This window comes from Lonchura striata, chromosome 7, assembly GCF_046129695.1.
Source record: "Lonchura striata isolate bLonStr1 chromosome 7, bLonStr1.mat, whole genome shotgun sequence".
Classification (NCBI taxonomy): Eukaryota; Metazoa; Chordata; class Aves; order Passeriformes; family Estrildidae; genus Lonchura; species Lonchura striata.
This window is the reverse complement of record NC_134609.1, coordinates 2,753,808-2,768,065: the sequence shown is the minus strand read 5'-3', so window position 1 is coordinate 2,768,065 and position 14,258 is coordinate 2,753,808. Positions and strand designations below refer to the sequence as shown.

Below are 14,258 nucleotides of genomic sequence, written 5' to 3'. Positions count from 1 at the left end.
TAGAGCTGCAGAGGCCTCCCTGAGCGCCCTGCGCCGGGCGTCGGGCCAGTGACAGCGCTGCCCGCTCCTCCCTCCCGTCCCGCACGCCGTAACCTCCGCCTGTCCTCTCCCCGCCGGGAGGCCTTGAGGGGGCGGCCCCGCGGCCATCTTGGGCAGCGGCGCGTGCGCGGTGCGGAGCGGCAGCGGCAGCCATGGGGCCGGGGCAGAACAGCGCCGTGAGGGGTATGGCTGGCCGGGAGCCGGAGGGCTGAGCGGCCCGGAGGGGCGGGGCGGGCCTGGGGGCCCGCGGGCGGGCGGCACGGGGGGCGCCCCTCGGGGGGGGGCGGCTCCGCATGGAGCCCCGTGCCCCGGCGGACCCCCGGGACAAGATGGCGGGCTGCCCGCCGCCGGCCCCGCGGGGTGCGGTGGGGCCGGGGCGGCCGGGGGGATCCGCTCCGCAGCAAAACCCCTCCCGCGGCCGGCGAGGCGCGAACGCCGCGGGCAGCGCGGAGGGGCCCCCTGCCCCCGTCCCGCCCCTCTGCAGAGCTGTGAGGGCCCGCAGCGCCGAGCTTCGGCCCCGCAGCGCCGAGCTTCGGCCCCGCCGCGCCGAGCTTCGGCCCCGCCAGCGCGCTCCCGGATTTTATCTGTAGTGGGGACAGTCCGTTTCAGACGCCACTGTTTTGTTTCTGTGTTCCACCTGTTGGAGTGAAAATTTCGGGAAAACCGGTAAATTTTAGAGGTTTTGTCTGGCTCTCAATGCCCGCTGCTGTACAGTAGAGGTAACGGTGACATTCGCGCTGTGTAATGATTGACTTGAACCCTGCCTGAGGTAGCGTTGTGTGTTTTAAATGCTGTTGCACAACCGGACAGGATGAAAGAGTTAGGCCGGGTAGAGGATAGAATAGAAAGCTGAATTATCTAATTTTCTCTAAAATATTAGCTTCACATGCGTGACTGGTTTCCACTTGCAAAGCTGTTCATGGTGTATGTCCTTAATTTAGCGGGCAGATGTGTTTTTTTTTTTTTTTTTTTTTTTTTTGGTTTTTTTTTTTTTTTTTGGTTGTTTTTTTGAGGGGTGGGTAGGGTGGAGATTACTGGTACAGAGGATGCTGGCAAACACATTAGTCTAAAATGGGCTATAGTGGTGGAAGGCTATGCTTGTTAAAATAATCAAATCACTGAGAATCACTTGGTAATACCTTGCATCCAGGTTGTGTTCCCAACGGCAGCTTGCTGTCATTTATAATTTTGCAAGAATTTGAACAGTTCCTAGACATTGGGAATTAAGCAGAAAATCTGTGTGGAGATGGGAGAAGAATATGCTCTTAAACAAACTGAAAATATCCTCATTGTCTAACAAAAGCATAGGAGCAGCTGATGGCACTAGTCTGGAGGGTGCTCTGTTTAGCAGGAGACAGCATTAGGTTTTTGTGATTTCTGAAGAGATAAAACTTGATCAATGCCTTGTGACTAGCAGGCAACATTTCTTCCTTCAGCTGGCATGTGTCTCAGGCTGATGAATTTTGAAAATCATTCTCTACTGAAAACTAGACATCAGAAGCTTACCATATTTTTGTGAGATTTCATTCGTGGTAGCAGTGGGGGGAGTTAATTGCTTCTGTGCATGTGTGCCCTTTGGAAGGCAGTGAGTAGCACACCTATTGCTTTTGGTTTGAGAGGTGTGGTTGTTTGCAGGTGTGACCCCACACCAACCACAGATCTGATCATGGTGACGAGTCTTTTACAGCTTGGTGAAATCCAGCAATCTTCTTCCCTCAGGTGGCCTCTTTGCCATATGTCTTCTGTTGAATTAAACCTGCCAGTCATAATCTCATTTTTTTGTCGGTGCTGTGGAGTGGTAGAAGTGATTTTGTCAGCTTGACTGCTTGACTTTTACTGTTAGGTTTTTTTGTGTATCTAGTTATCTTGATACACTTCAGTAAGTGAGAATCACGTGTTTCTCCATTATTGATTTTTGTTGTGGGCAGTGACACTACTGGACTGTCATGAACAACTCTTGCACAATAACAGTCTCTTCATTGGCAACAGAATTGGCAAGAAAAATGCTTGAAAGTTACAAGTACTTCTGGAGACATACAGTTTTTCATGTCAGGTGTTATTACTCTGTGACTTTAGAATAACATAAATATTTTCCGAGCAGCAGAGGTAACTTGACTGTTGCCTCTTAGGGCAGACTTGGACTAACTTTGTCAGGGTGTAGCTCTCCCCCATATTGTTGATAGTTGCTAGAATGTAAATTGATCTGGGTTCTTAACAAGGATCTTGGTGGAGGCAAGGCCACTTCACTTTCTTAATCCACTTCTCAGTGCAGTTGGTAAATGTATGTTTTCCTGTGGATATAGTCTCAGAGCTCTCTAGCAGATCCAAAAACTCCCTCTGTAGTGTAGACCTGGAAACATCCAGAGCAATGCTCTAGATATTTAGAGAAAGAAGAAGAGAGGAGAAACTTCGATCTAAATATCTTTCATTAGGATATGTCCAAAGAATACAGAAGAGAATAAATCCCTATCAGTGTCTTATTGCCATTCTCGTCTCTGATTTTTTTTTTTGTTTACTTCTGTGCACTGCCTGCTCTCCTGGGGCTTCATTCTTTGAATTTGTTTCCTTCTTTCCATCTCTGTTGCTGTCTCTTCTCTCATTTGTGTGTTAATTTTAATGGAGTTCTAGCCAAATTTTTTTTTTCATTGTTTAGTGCTTAAAACACAAAACCAATTTTTTTTTCTGCCATGTTACACAGGCCTGTTTTGTCTTGTCTTGTAACACTGTGGTTTGGTATTATACCAGCATTTGGAGTTCTTTAATAATAACTCAAAAGTTGCTCCTACTGCTTTTTATTTTAGAAGAAATAAAAACCCCTTGATACTCTACATCAGTGTCAGTCTGTTAACAGATGCCTCATGCATGACCTTAGGATTTTTGGCAGCAAACTGTTGCATTGGCACCAGAGGTCTTTTGAAACCAGAGGCCTTTTGAAACCGTTCAGAGTATTTAAAAATAAAAGTTTTATTCTTCCACATGCATTTTGTGGCTAACTTGGTTAGATTAAAAGGGTGTTCCAACTTTTCCAGATCTGTGTGTGAAACACGACAAAACTTACTGCCTCTGAAACCCTGTAGGATGATTTTCCAGTGAGTCTATTGAATAAATTGAAGTATTTCTTCTAAATTTTCATTGTATTTATTAAGGCAATTCTGGAGTTTAAAGAATGAGACTGCTTTAAATGTTTGGATTTAATGTATTATTGATTTATATAATTTTCCATCCTGAAAGGGGAAAAGTGAAGTGGCTCCAGGGAAGCCACTACCTGAAAAAAGATAAAACAGTAGAAAATACATTATTCTCTTATAAGAAAAAATACCTGAAACTGTTGATATGTATACAACTTGCCTGTGTGTGTGAAGGATGACTCTGGCCCTTGGGAGAGGATCACTACAAGATGAGATGACAATTTAGTCTGTGATCTCTGCTTGCTGAGCTGGAGCTGATGTGCACAGTTATGGGGGATGGCCCAAGGGATGTTAGAGTGATCTGGGCTGGCTGCAGATGTGCAGAACAGATCTTCTGAATGTGCTGCTGAATTTTAGTACAGATTTCTCTTGCTTGATTACTCTTCTTGTTTGCTAAGTTGTCTTGGACTTTTGGATAGGTACAAGTAAAGATAAGCTTCCTTAAGGTGTGGTACCTTAAAAGGTGCTTCAGTTACAGAACACCTGTGGTCTAATCTAATTCAAGTCACTCCCATAAATTTCATAAGGAAATGGATATGGTCCCCGCGTGGCCTTATCACTTATGGAAAATGTAGATGAAGGTTTGGACCACAGGCAGTGCATCAGTAGCACTTGGGCAATCCTTGCAATTGCTGCTTCCCCAAAGCAGTGAGCAGCCCCTGGGATTTGCCTGTGCTGTTGTAGCTGCACTTAACATTTCATCAGGGGTCACTTCGAAGTTGTCAGACCCAGCAGGTCCAGCTTGCTGAGCTCCTCCTCCCTGCCACAGCCCTGCTCCAGTGAGACAGGGCAGGGGTGCTGCAGTGGCTTTTCTTGGGAGAGCTGCTGTCTTTATCAAAAGTATCAAAATTAATGCATTATTCTTAGGAATAAAGGGTGAGAACTCACTGTATTGATATAAAACACAGCATTCACAGCATGGTCTCTGGGGCCTTTATTGGTTTAAAAAGTTGGGGAGCAGCAAAACATGCCTGCCCTAAATTCTTCCATGTTAAAGATGATTTTCTGTATCTTAATATCACTTTACTGTTACAGGAAGGGTTTGTCATTGATCAGCAGGGGAGGTATCAGTATATGTTTGTCCCTTCTGTGTCATTTACTAAGAAAATGAACTCTGAATGATTTCTGCATCTTTTACTCCTTTAGTAAGACTCTAGAAGAGTGCCTGTCTTTCCAGATCTTACAGGGCAACAGACACTGTACGGGCAGCTGTTTAATTCCACATATTGCTGCAGCCAGACACCTGTGGATCAGTTGGTGCCTATGAGCTAACACAGTGTTTTAGCTGAGGAGGGGGCTTGATAGAGATTTTAGCAAAGTCTGTGGGACAGGGAGAGAAAACCTTGGTACTTTTAGTCCAAGCTCGCAGAGGTAATACAACAAGTCAGTTGGTCATGGAAAGTAGCAAGAACTAATAAAGGTTTTTGTTTCTTCTAGACTTGGACATAGTGGTGTCTCTTACCCCACAGATGCCATCTGGCTTGGCATCTTACAAATCCAATTAAAACATAGAAGGACAGGATAAAAATTCCCAATTGGAGACGGTTCTAATTTTATTAAGTTCTGTAAATGTACTAAAACTTAAATTCCTGTTTATTTGTCTGTAAACAGAACTTGCAGTACATGCCTATGTAGAAGTGGTGGATAAAAAGCAAACAAAGAGCAGACACTTGTTACTCTGAGAGGAAACAACCGGACCTGGTGCTGCAACCTGAACCTTTGAGCCAAGTCCAGCATATTTTCATGAAGCAGAGAGAAAACAGTAGAGCCACAAAAAAGTAGGAAAACCTCTTGCAGGAATGGAATTGTACTAACAAAGACTGCAGAAATTTTATCGGTAAAGGGAGGAAATATGAGGATGAGGAGTGGTGGTAAGAAGATTTTTAAAATGAAAGCTGTCTTGCAGAGTTTTAGGACTTAATCTAGTTAAAATAAACATGTGCTATGACTCTTAAATCTTTTTGGATCCTTGTTGTTTCTTCTATACCACACTGGGATTTAATCTAAGATATGTTTTGTTACTGGTGGTAGTATATTTAATAATTTCCCCATTGCCAAACAACTGGTTTTAGTTTTTTTAGTTACAAGATGCATTTTATTAAAAGCTACTCTGTGCCCATGCCTTTTGGGGGTTGAAACCTGGTTTTGGGTTGTTGGCACTGACAGTTCTTCTTTAGTGACTTTCTTGCAACTGAAACAAACACATGGTTTTTACTTACACGTTTTAATATACTGAACTTTGAAACAATGTACAACTGGTGTTAATATCAGGGTTTGCTAAGTAGAAGAGTAAAAAACAAAACAATGAAAACTCTGCAAGGTTTATTCTCACCCTTGTGTGGAAAGGACTTGGGTGAAGTAGAACTGATCAATAGAAAAGAGCATTTTGACTAGGTGACTGTCAAAGGAAAATACCCTTTCAAAGCAGAGAGTTATTACTACAGAATAAAAAGATCTGTTGGAAAGTAAAGAGGTGTTGTTGCAAGTATGAAAACATTCACTGCTGAGTAGTTTTAATAGAATGTTGTGGTCAAAACATGACTGTCTCTTGTTTTTTCTTCTTTTATTCTAGCTGAATGGATTGCTGCAGCCTCTGTAGCTGTTGGAGCAGCTGCTTTTGGATACCTAGCTTACAAAAAATTTCTGTGTAAAGACAAAGGCTGCAAAGCAATGGTGAATCCCCATATCCAGAAGGATAACCCCAAGGTAGTCCATGCCTTTGATATGGAAGATCTGGGAGACAAGGCTGTATACTGTCGTTGTTGGAGGTCTAAGAAGGTAAGAGAAGAATGAGTGGGCCCAGTGTTGTTCATGTTTATTGTTCATAAATTATTAAATCTTTCAGCAAAACTATTTTTAAACTGCTTTATTTAGAGCAAACTAACCTCTTTTCACCTAAACAATTCTGCACAGAGATATAGCAGTATTCTAATCTGTAGAATTATGCACATTTGTTCTGATGCTCAGAGTAAAGCTTACAGATCAGTGCTAATAGTGAACAAAATGTTTCTGTAGCTCTGAAGAAAATCTCTTGAAAAATGAGCAACTGTCTGGAGCATGATCATGCATGACAGATGCTATTTGGTGTGCTACCTGTGCTAATACTGAGGCTTATCCAGAACTATTGGCCTGTTGGCAGTAGGAGCTCAGGAAGCACAGTCTGTGAGGATTTAAGCACCTCTTTTTGGAGAAAGTTGGAAACTTAGAAAGTGCTTGCTAGTAGTACGTGGTATATGCCAGTGCAATCACACTTGGCATACTTTCAGCTTCTATTTTTGAGCAATTTTGAGCTTCTGTCTTTGAGCAATTAAAAGTCTAGCCTAAATATTGGTCCAGCTTGCTAGCACTTGAAGTTGAGTTGGTTTAGTTGCCTTAAACTAGTGATAACCTAGCCTGTCAATAACAGTGCCCCAGATTTAAATCTGATCTTAAAGATGTGTGACACCTGATGTACCTGAGATGTATATAATTTATAAAGGTAGTCTGGGTTCTGTAATGAGAGAAAGCAGATTGCTTAGTTAATCCTTTCCCTTTACCACTGGTGCACATTTAAAAGCTTTTTTAGGAGGTGCCAGTGTGTGGAGACTGAAATAATACAGACCTTCAAAGCCAGAGAACTGTCTTGAAATTTAGCTCTCTCTCCTCCAGGGAAGTGAATACTCAACTCCTCAAGTCTTAGATTTTGGTCTCATCAGGTAATTTCCAGATGCTGTAACTTGGGGTTCTTGCTGTTGTCAGATCTAACTTTGTTACCTTGCAGGTAACTCAGGAGCTTACACATTTGTACCTGAATTGGGCATTGTGTGACAATGTGTGATATTGATAAGGATTAAACAACATTATGATTTGATGCTGAAGTAGTCTTGTAGAGGTGGGATTGTCTTCTTTATTCTCTCCAGAGTCTGAAGTGAAAAAACCCTACTTGAACCCTGGTGTTTGTGCTTTCTGCTTCCTATTCCATCTTCCAAACAGAAATGGCAGATAGTGTCTGATTCTGCTGGCTGTAGGCTGAGGAATACTGCTGCAGACTATCAGCAGAAATAGTGATAGAGAAACCAAACATGTTCAGTGTCAAGGGAAATCAGCTGAGCTGTCCAGATCACTGTACAATTCCCCTGGGGTTTGAGCTTTGACCACTATTGCTGCTAGCCTGCTTTATTTTCAATCAGGGATGAGCACATTGTGTCAGGCCCAAGATCCTTCTATGCAGCATCTGCATAGAAGTGACCAAGTGGGTTCTCTGGGAAAGTGGCATTTGGTTTGGTGTTTCTCCATGAGATGCTCAAGTCCAGTGTACCGGCCCCTAGGAGCTGTTCTGAGTGTTCTCTCTCCAGTGTTCTGAGACCAGCTGACCAGTGGGATGAATGCAGTGCAGTCACTGTTGGTAGCTATTAAAGATGTCTGTATGCTATCTGAACCTAGGAATCCCACCATTTTTGGTGCTTGAAAATTTGGAGTGATGATGTTGCTGTAGCTGGACTTTGGGTTGTCTCCTTGGAGCTTGTGAGAATGTCTGATGGAAGCTGTGTCATTGTACCTGTGAAGACCAGTGGACTGTGGTGTTGTATGTGAAAACAACTAGCCCAGGAACATCTGTTGAAAGATGGTCAATGTCCCAGTAACATACATTCCTGTTTGCTGAGATTTTTGTCCAAGTATCTGTCACTACTTATTCATTGAGTTACAAATGACTGAATGAGAAGGTTTCTCCATGAATCAGCTTACATGAGCATTCTCGGAATTCAAGATTTCTTTATTCAGAGATATCACATGTCTTAGGTTTTGACATTTCATTACTGTGAAAAGCCAGAAGAAACCCCTACACCTCATCTCCTTCCCTCCCAGTAATATCCTACAGACAAGGTGGTGCTATTTTTAAAGCTCTGTATATTCTTTCATTGTATTAGTTTTTTGCAGTACTTTTAAATCTTTTATTCTAATGAAGCATGGCTGGTAGGGGTATTAATATTTTTCAAAGGCTGTGACTGAAGCAGAAACACTGAGATCAGTGGAACGTTGAGCACTGACTGTGTCGGTACTGCAGGAGAATAGTACTGTTGCAAAGGCAAAAGCTGAGCAATGCCCAACTTGGAGTCCCATTACTTCTAAGCAAACAAAATTGTAACTGAATGCAAAATACCAGTGTGTGATTTCTGTGATCATCTTTAGAGTTTCCTGTGCAGAGGTGGTGTAGCCCTGAAAATGCATCCTCGAGAAATGATGGGATCCAGCCTCACTCTTACTGCCTCACAGAATGTCTTTCAGCTCTTCCATGTGATAAGAGTTTCCCAGGAGCAGTAGTTATCTGGGACCTGGGCAGTTAGAGCTGGCTAAAGGAGTCCCTGTAATTCTTGCTCTGACCAGCCTGTTCTAGGGTGGCGTTTGTGTGGGGTTTTTTAATGGAACAAATATTTCTTCAAATTACTTTCAACTGATGTGGCTCTTGATGGCAGCACTGAGGAAGCGTGGGGCAAGGTTTGAGAGTAAGATACTCCAGGTAGTAGTAGGCTGTAGTTTTCTCCTGCTCACCTGAGGCAGGTACACCAAAGAGTGGAATTTGGTGTGTGCTTTTTTAGAACAAGCCTCTTGTCTGCTCTACACTAATAAGGATAAAGCTAGCATTCAGCCAAAACTCAGGGAGATCTAAGATGTTAGCATAAAAGTTGTGGTCTATGATTTCAGTGGATTTAATGAGAAGATGCCTAATAAACTTTCAGCCTAGGTTCTCAGTCCTGACTCTGGATGTACTTTAGATGTGTTTATTCTTTCTTTTTTCAGTTCCCACTGTGTGATGGCTCTCACACAAAGCACAACGAAGAAACTGGCGACAACGTTGGGCCTCTGATCATCAAGAGGAAGGAGGCGTAGAGTGGACACTAGAAGCTACAGAATCAATGTCTGACAAATCCTCTGTTCTCTTGTAATTGGGGGGGAAAAAACCCACAAATTCTTTGTCATATCACTGAAGACATCCCAATGTAGTATATACATCAGGCTTCAGCATGTGTATTTTCTCTGGTGCTTGTTGTCTTTCAATCACTACAGTGCATAATTTACTAAGTAGTCATGGTTTAAATTTTTTTGTCCTGTGAAGTGTGTGTATCCTCTCACTGAGTGTGAAACTAAAATGAGGCACAGAATCTACTTCATCAGGAAATAGGTATTAAATTATTTTCAAATACATGTGTATCAAAAGGTAGATAATAAAATCCTGGAGAGGTTCTAAAGTCACAGAGCTAGATAGATATCCATGTAAAAGGCAGTGGCAGGGAAGAAATCACAGTGCCATCTTAATCTCTGATTGTGCTGCATTTTTTACAGGTGTCACATTTGTCCTGTTACACTACAGTGCTGTATGGCTTCTGTAAAAGAACAAACTCAAATTGCTAGCTATGAACAGACAACAGAAAAGGCTGAAAGTAAGATGGGGCTAGGGGGTAACTTTATCTTTGATTTTACAGCAGCATTGAAACTTGACCCTACTTCCATCTGGTATCAAGAAAACACTATCCAAACTGCAGACCTGTATTTAGAGTAGGATTAGGGAAATGGTCTCTAGAGATTTCTTAAGAGATGAGTGGAATGACACAAAGTGCTCCAAGAGTGATGAGCAGTGGTGGGTGGCAGTGTTGTTATTGCTGTTGGAGAAAGCCTTAGTTTCACTTGCATTCTTTCAGTAAGGCCAACTTCCCCAGACCACAGGAAGCTTCTGTGAGGTGGCTATGCTGATTAATTCCAGAAGCTAAAATAAAAACTAAAACCCCCACCTGTCATCACCATCTGCTTCACCATTGCACTGGCTGGTTCTGGAAAGCTTTTCCCACTGAGAAGGGAGGAGGCATACCTTTCTCAATATGTGGCCTTAGGCTCTATGTGTCTTAACTCCTGCCTCCCTGGCTGCTAATGTGGTTCAGCTGATCTTACCAAAAAACCCTGGCATGGATGAAGTAAGGCTTTGAAAACAGAAACAAGAAGGAAGGGAAGGATGAGACAGAGAGAGCTCTTACTCTCCTTACCCATGGCACTTGTCTTCTTGTTTGGCATGGTTGCATTAATGGCTGTCATGTTGGTTTCCTTAAGTAGCTTTGATCTATTAACATGCATGTAAGTACAAAGCAAAACCCAAAGACTGGGGCAGCAGGGGGCAATTTTGTACTAAACCCAGTCCATTAGTGTAACTGTGGCCTGCATAAGATTGAGCTCTGAATGTCCTCAGACAGAAACTACCTCAGGGCTACACGAAAGGCCTTGTTAGGAAGCTGACATTTTAGCCTGGACCCTTAAGGAGTCTTCAGATGATCAGGGCAGGAGAGGTTCTGTTTGTTTGGTTTTTTTTAAGGGTGGTTGGTACAACTGGTTAAAACTGAAGATTTTTTGCATAGTCTCTATGTGGGGCTTTCAGAGGCTGAGGTCTTGGCCAGCTGGTCTGGATTTGGGCAGAAGGCCCAGAATGTAAGGAAGGAGGCACAGGTAGAGAAAGGTGGAATGTCAGAGTAAGGGCACTACTGTCCAAGAGACCTCTTGACTTGAAAGAAGTTGCAGTCAAATATGTCAGTTTGTCTTTTCTGTCTGTCTTGAGTGTAAAGACACTTGATATTTTTTACTTTGCTGAGTACTACTGCATATGGAAAGTTCTTTTAACCTTAAATTATCAAATACATTTTATCCAAAGCAAAGTAACTTCTGTATTATTAGAATATGACACTGGATATTTCTGTATTTTTGTCAAATACACATTTGAGCTCATCTTAAATCTCAAGGTTGTAAAGTCTGTGTTCTCATGGCTATGCTCTTTCTTTCAGTAGAGCTGTACAGTGCTCCTGTAGTCATGAACCTGTGTCTGGAGTGGATTTTCCTTCTGAGAGTCCTTTTCCTGTCAACATCAAAGCCCTGCTGCTCCTGAAGGAATAGAAATGCAGTGTTAATAGTCTGAGAAATGAAGTCCTGAGGTTTCAGATAAGTGTCCCAAGTCATAAAACTATTTTGTGGAGTTTGCCAATAAAATATTTCCAGGAGTTTGGGTGTCAGGGAAGTGGGCCCCATGGGAAGTTTTTATTCCTGAGAAGCAGAGTCTCTGTTGATTTACATCCTGGTGACTTTTGTTTTGGAGAAGTGTTGCATTTCTGAATGTTGCTTTGAGTGTTCAGATCTTAATTAGAGGCATATACAATTCCTGTACTGTACCTTATTTATGCAAGCTGTCCCAATGTGATGATGAGAAGAGTCTTGGATTTGAGGAAACAAACTTAACCAAGCTGTTTCAATGAGTAGCACAGGGAACACTTATTTTTTTCTCTTAGTACCATAATAGGTCACTAGGTTCTAATGGGTAGAGTGCTTGACTATTCGTATTTTCCTAAGTCTCTTTTTAGTGCTTTTTTCAAATGATCTTTAGAGTATGAAGTGCACTAGTTACATTTCTACCAGTTTTAACCATAAATTTAACCACATGATTAAAATGTGCAATTTTGACCTCAGATTGAAACTCCTAATAGAAATCCTTCAAAAATTAAAGCAGAGGAATAAATCCCTGCTGCAGAGTAAAATTATTTCTGCTCCGTATTATTTTCAGCATGCAAGTGTTTTTTGGGAAGGTCAGGAAATTAAAGTACTGATTCTTGAGTAATTGAGTGTGACTCATTGAAATGTTGTGAATGTCAGGTATATAAATGCCTTTACAGTCAGGATCCGTGAAGGGAAGAGGCTGTTAGTACAGGCATTTCCTGCAGGTTTCATTGGAGCACTCTTCGTCTGCAGGCTGAGGAGGTGGTGGAGGCCAGCAGCCAGCACTGCAGCTCCACTGGATGGAAACAGAGCCCAGGTATTGTGGTTTGACACTGGCCAAATGCCAGGCATCCACGAAAGCCATTCACTCACCCTCTCTTGCTCTCAGCTGGGCAGAGGAGAGGGGAAAAAAAATTAATGAAGGGCTCGTGAGTTGAGATGAGAACTGGGAGAAAACACTCTAAAGGCAAAACAGGTTGAAATTTAAAGGTATAAAGTAAATGTATTATTAACAGAGTCAGAAGAGGATAAAGAGAAGTAAAATAAGCCTTTAAAAACCTCTTTTTTCCCTCAGCCCCTCCCTCCTTCCCATTGACAGTACAGGGAGACAGGGCCTGGGGGTTTTGGTCAGTGCCGCTGTAGATCATCTTCTGTCCACTCAGGGAGAGGAGTATTCCTTCTGCTATGCTATGCTGTGTGGTCTCTCCCACAGGAGACAGTTTTCTGTGCATTTCTCTAGCGTGGCTCTAATCTCATGAGCAGCAGTCTTGGCAAAACTGCTGCAGCATGAGTCCATCCCACGGGCAAACAATCTTCCCAAATTTGCTATGATGTGGGTCACTTGTCCATGGGGTGCAGTCCTCTAAGAATAGGCTGTTCTAGTTTGGAAGCAAGGGCCCTCTTACTCTATCTATGAAAGCAGGGCCCCTCTCTCTCAATTCAGGTCACACTAGATCACAGCTTTCTCTAGCATCCACCTGTTTCAGCATGAGCACTTCTCCCACAGGCTGTGTGTGGATCTCTGCATCCCTCGTGGACTTCATGGGCTGCAGGAGGACAGCCCTTTTGGCACTGACATTGTTGCCACCATGTTGTTCTCCCTCACATGTCCTCGCTTCCTCCTCTTCTCTGACTAGAAGAAACACTTTTGCCTGTACCATTGCCAACAAGTTCCCCTAACTCAGAGGTTCCTGCAGGACCCGCAGCACTGAGAAGTTGATCCCGGCCAGGCTCCGTGCCGGGGAGTCGCTCGCCGTGTTTCCGCTGTCGGCGGTGGCGGCCGCCGCGGCGCCGGGGCCGCTGGGCGCCTCTCGTCAGGCGGGGCCGGGAAGGAGAAGCTGCTGCCATCCCTGCCCTTCTGCCCACGGCGTGGCCGGCTGGGGGTGGCCAGGCCGGCAAGACTTGCCATGGGCTGCGCTGAGATGGCAGTGGCACAGCACATCATTGCTCACTGCGCTGGCATGGCCCTGGTGGTGGCACCTTGTCACCCCTGGGAAAAAAAAATTGTCTGTGTGCTGTTTCGGTTTTCTTCTTAAATAGGTCATCACAGAGGCATTACCAGCCTCTCTAACAGAGCCAGCACCATTTCCGTCTTCAGAGCCATCAGAGATTGGCTCTGTTGGATGTGGTGAATGCTTCTAGCAGCTTCTCACAGAAATCTCATCTGTGCTCAGCCCTGCTACCAGAAAACCAGTCCATGCCAAATCAACACACAGTGCAATGGCACCTCCATGAGCACTGATCTAGGGGTTTTAAGGGGTTTCAGCAGCAGTACTGGCTGGCCTCAGCCAGCCAGCTGGAAGTGCTGCATAAATGTGTTAGCAACTAAGCAGCGCTTCATGCCTAGAGCCTCGTGCACTTTGAATCCAGAAGTTGTACTGCCAATTCCCTGGCAGTGAGCCTGCTAAAATTACTATATTGTTGCTGTTTGGGCCTTGTTTTGGTGCTGTTGGGGTCTGTAAAACTTAGCTTTTGCAATTGTGCAGCAGTTAGACATGGATTTTCAGTGTAACACAACTACAGACATGGAAACATGAGTCACTGTTGTATCACAGTTACTCATATCCAAGATACGGAAGAACATTTTATAATAGCAGGAAGGATAAGAATGTAGGCATGAAACTAAACATTGATTTTGCAAAGGAACCTTGTCAGCTGGCTTCTCCTTAGCCAGCCTGGACATAGAAGTCTCATGCTAAATCTGGCTTTTGTTTCAACTCCTGAGGTTTCAACGTTGACAAAACCCATGCTGAGCCCTGACTGGATTAGGTGGACAAGCACAACCTCACCCTTGCCTGTGGGCAGAGAGAAGATGCCCAACACCACTGCCAGGGACCTGAGTTTATTGCTGTTCACCATCGCCATTTCAGGCCAGACAGAACATTTCATGCAGACATTCAGTCCAGCAGTGTTGGATACCTGTTCTCCCAATTGCTCTCTGTATCCAGGCTCGTTCTGCTGTGGTTTTCCTACATTGATTAGTGGCTTCTTTGTTTTGCACTATCATAATAATTTTCCTAGAGGCAT

The 14,258-nt window shown here is 43.6% G+C and overlaps 1 protein-coding gene across 2 annotated transcripts; it reads left to right on the top strand.

The window, feature by feature from the left end:
• Window positions 1-90: 90 nt before the first annotated feature.
• CISD1 (CDGSH iron sulfur domain 1) lies at window positions 91-11,853 on the top strand. 2 transcript variants are annotated; one of them, XM_021535619.3, is made up of 3 exons: window positions 91-222; window positions 5,800-6,005; window positions 9,006-10,986. In XM_021535619.3, the coding sequence occupies exons 1-3, from the start codon at window positions 192-194 to the stop codon at window positions 9,093-9,095; spliced, it is 327 nt and encodes a 108-aa protein (XP_021391294.1). In that variant the 5' UTR covers window positions 91-191; the 3' UTR covers window positions 9,096-10,986. The 2 variants fall into 2 exon arrangements, with proteins under 2 accessions (XP_021391294.1, XP_077640639.1); XM_077784513.1 differs by lacking the exon at window positions 91-222 and adding an exon at window positions 4,867-5,098 and having other exon boundaries at window positions 9,006-11,853.
• Window positions 11,854-14,258: the final 2,405 nt, after the last annotated feature.

What these genes read in the sequence shown, in the direction of transcription:
- CISD1 (XM_021535619.3), top strand. Translation starts at nt 192, where the DNA reads ATGGGGCCGGGGCAGAACAGCGCCGTGAGGG. An exon ending in GCAGAACAGCGCCGTGAGGG is followed by an intron (nt 223 to 5,799) that starts GTATGGCTGGCC and finishes CTTTTATTCTAG; the next exon opens with CTGAATGGATTGCTGCAGCC. An exon ending in GTTGTTGGAGGTCTAAGAAG is followed by an intron (nt 6,006 to 9,005) that starts GTAAGAGAAGAA and finishes TTCTTTTTTCAG; the next exon opens with TTCCCACTGTGTGATGGCTC.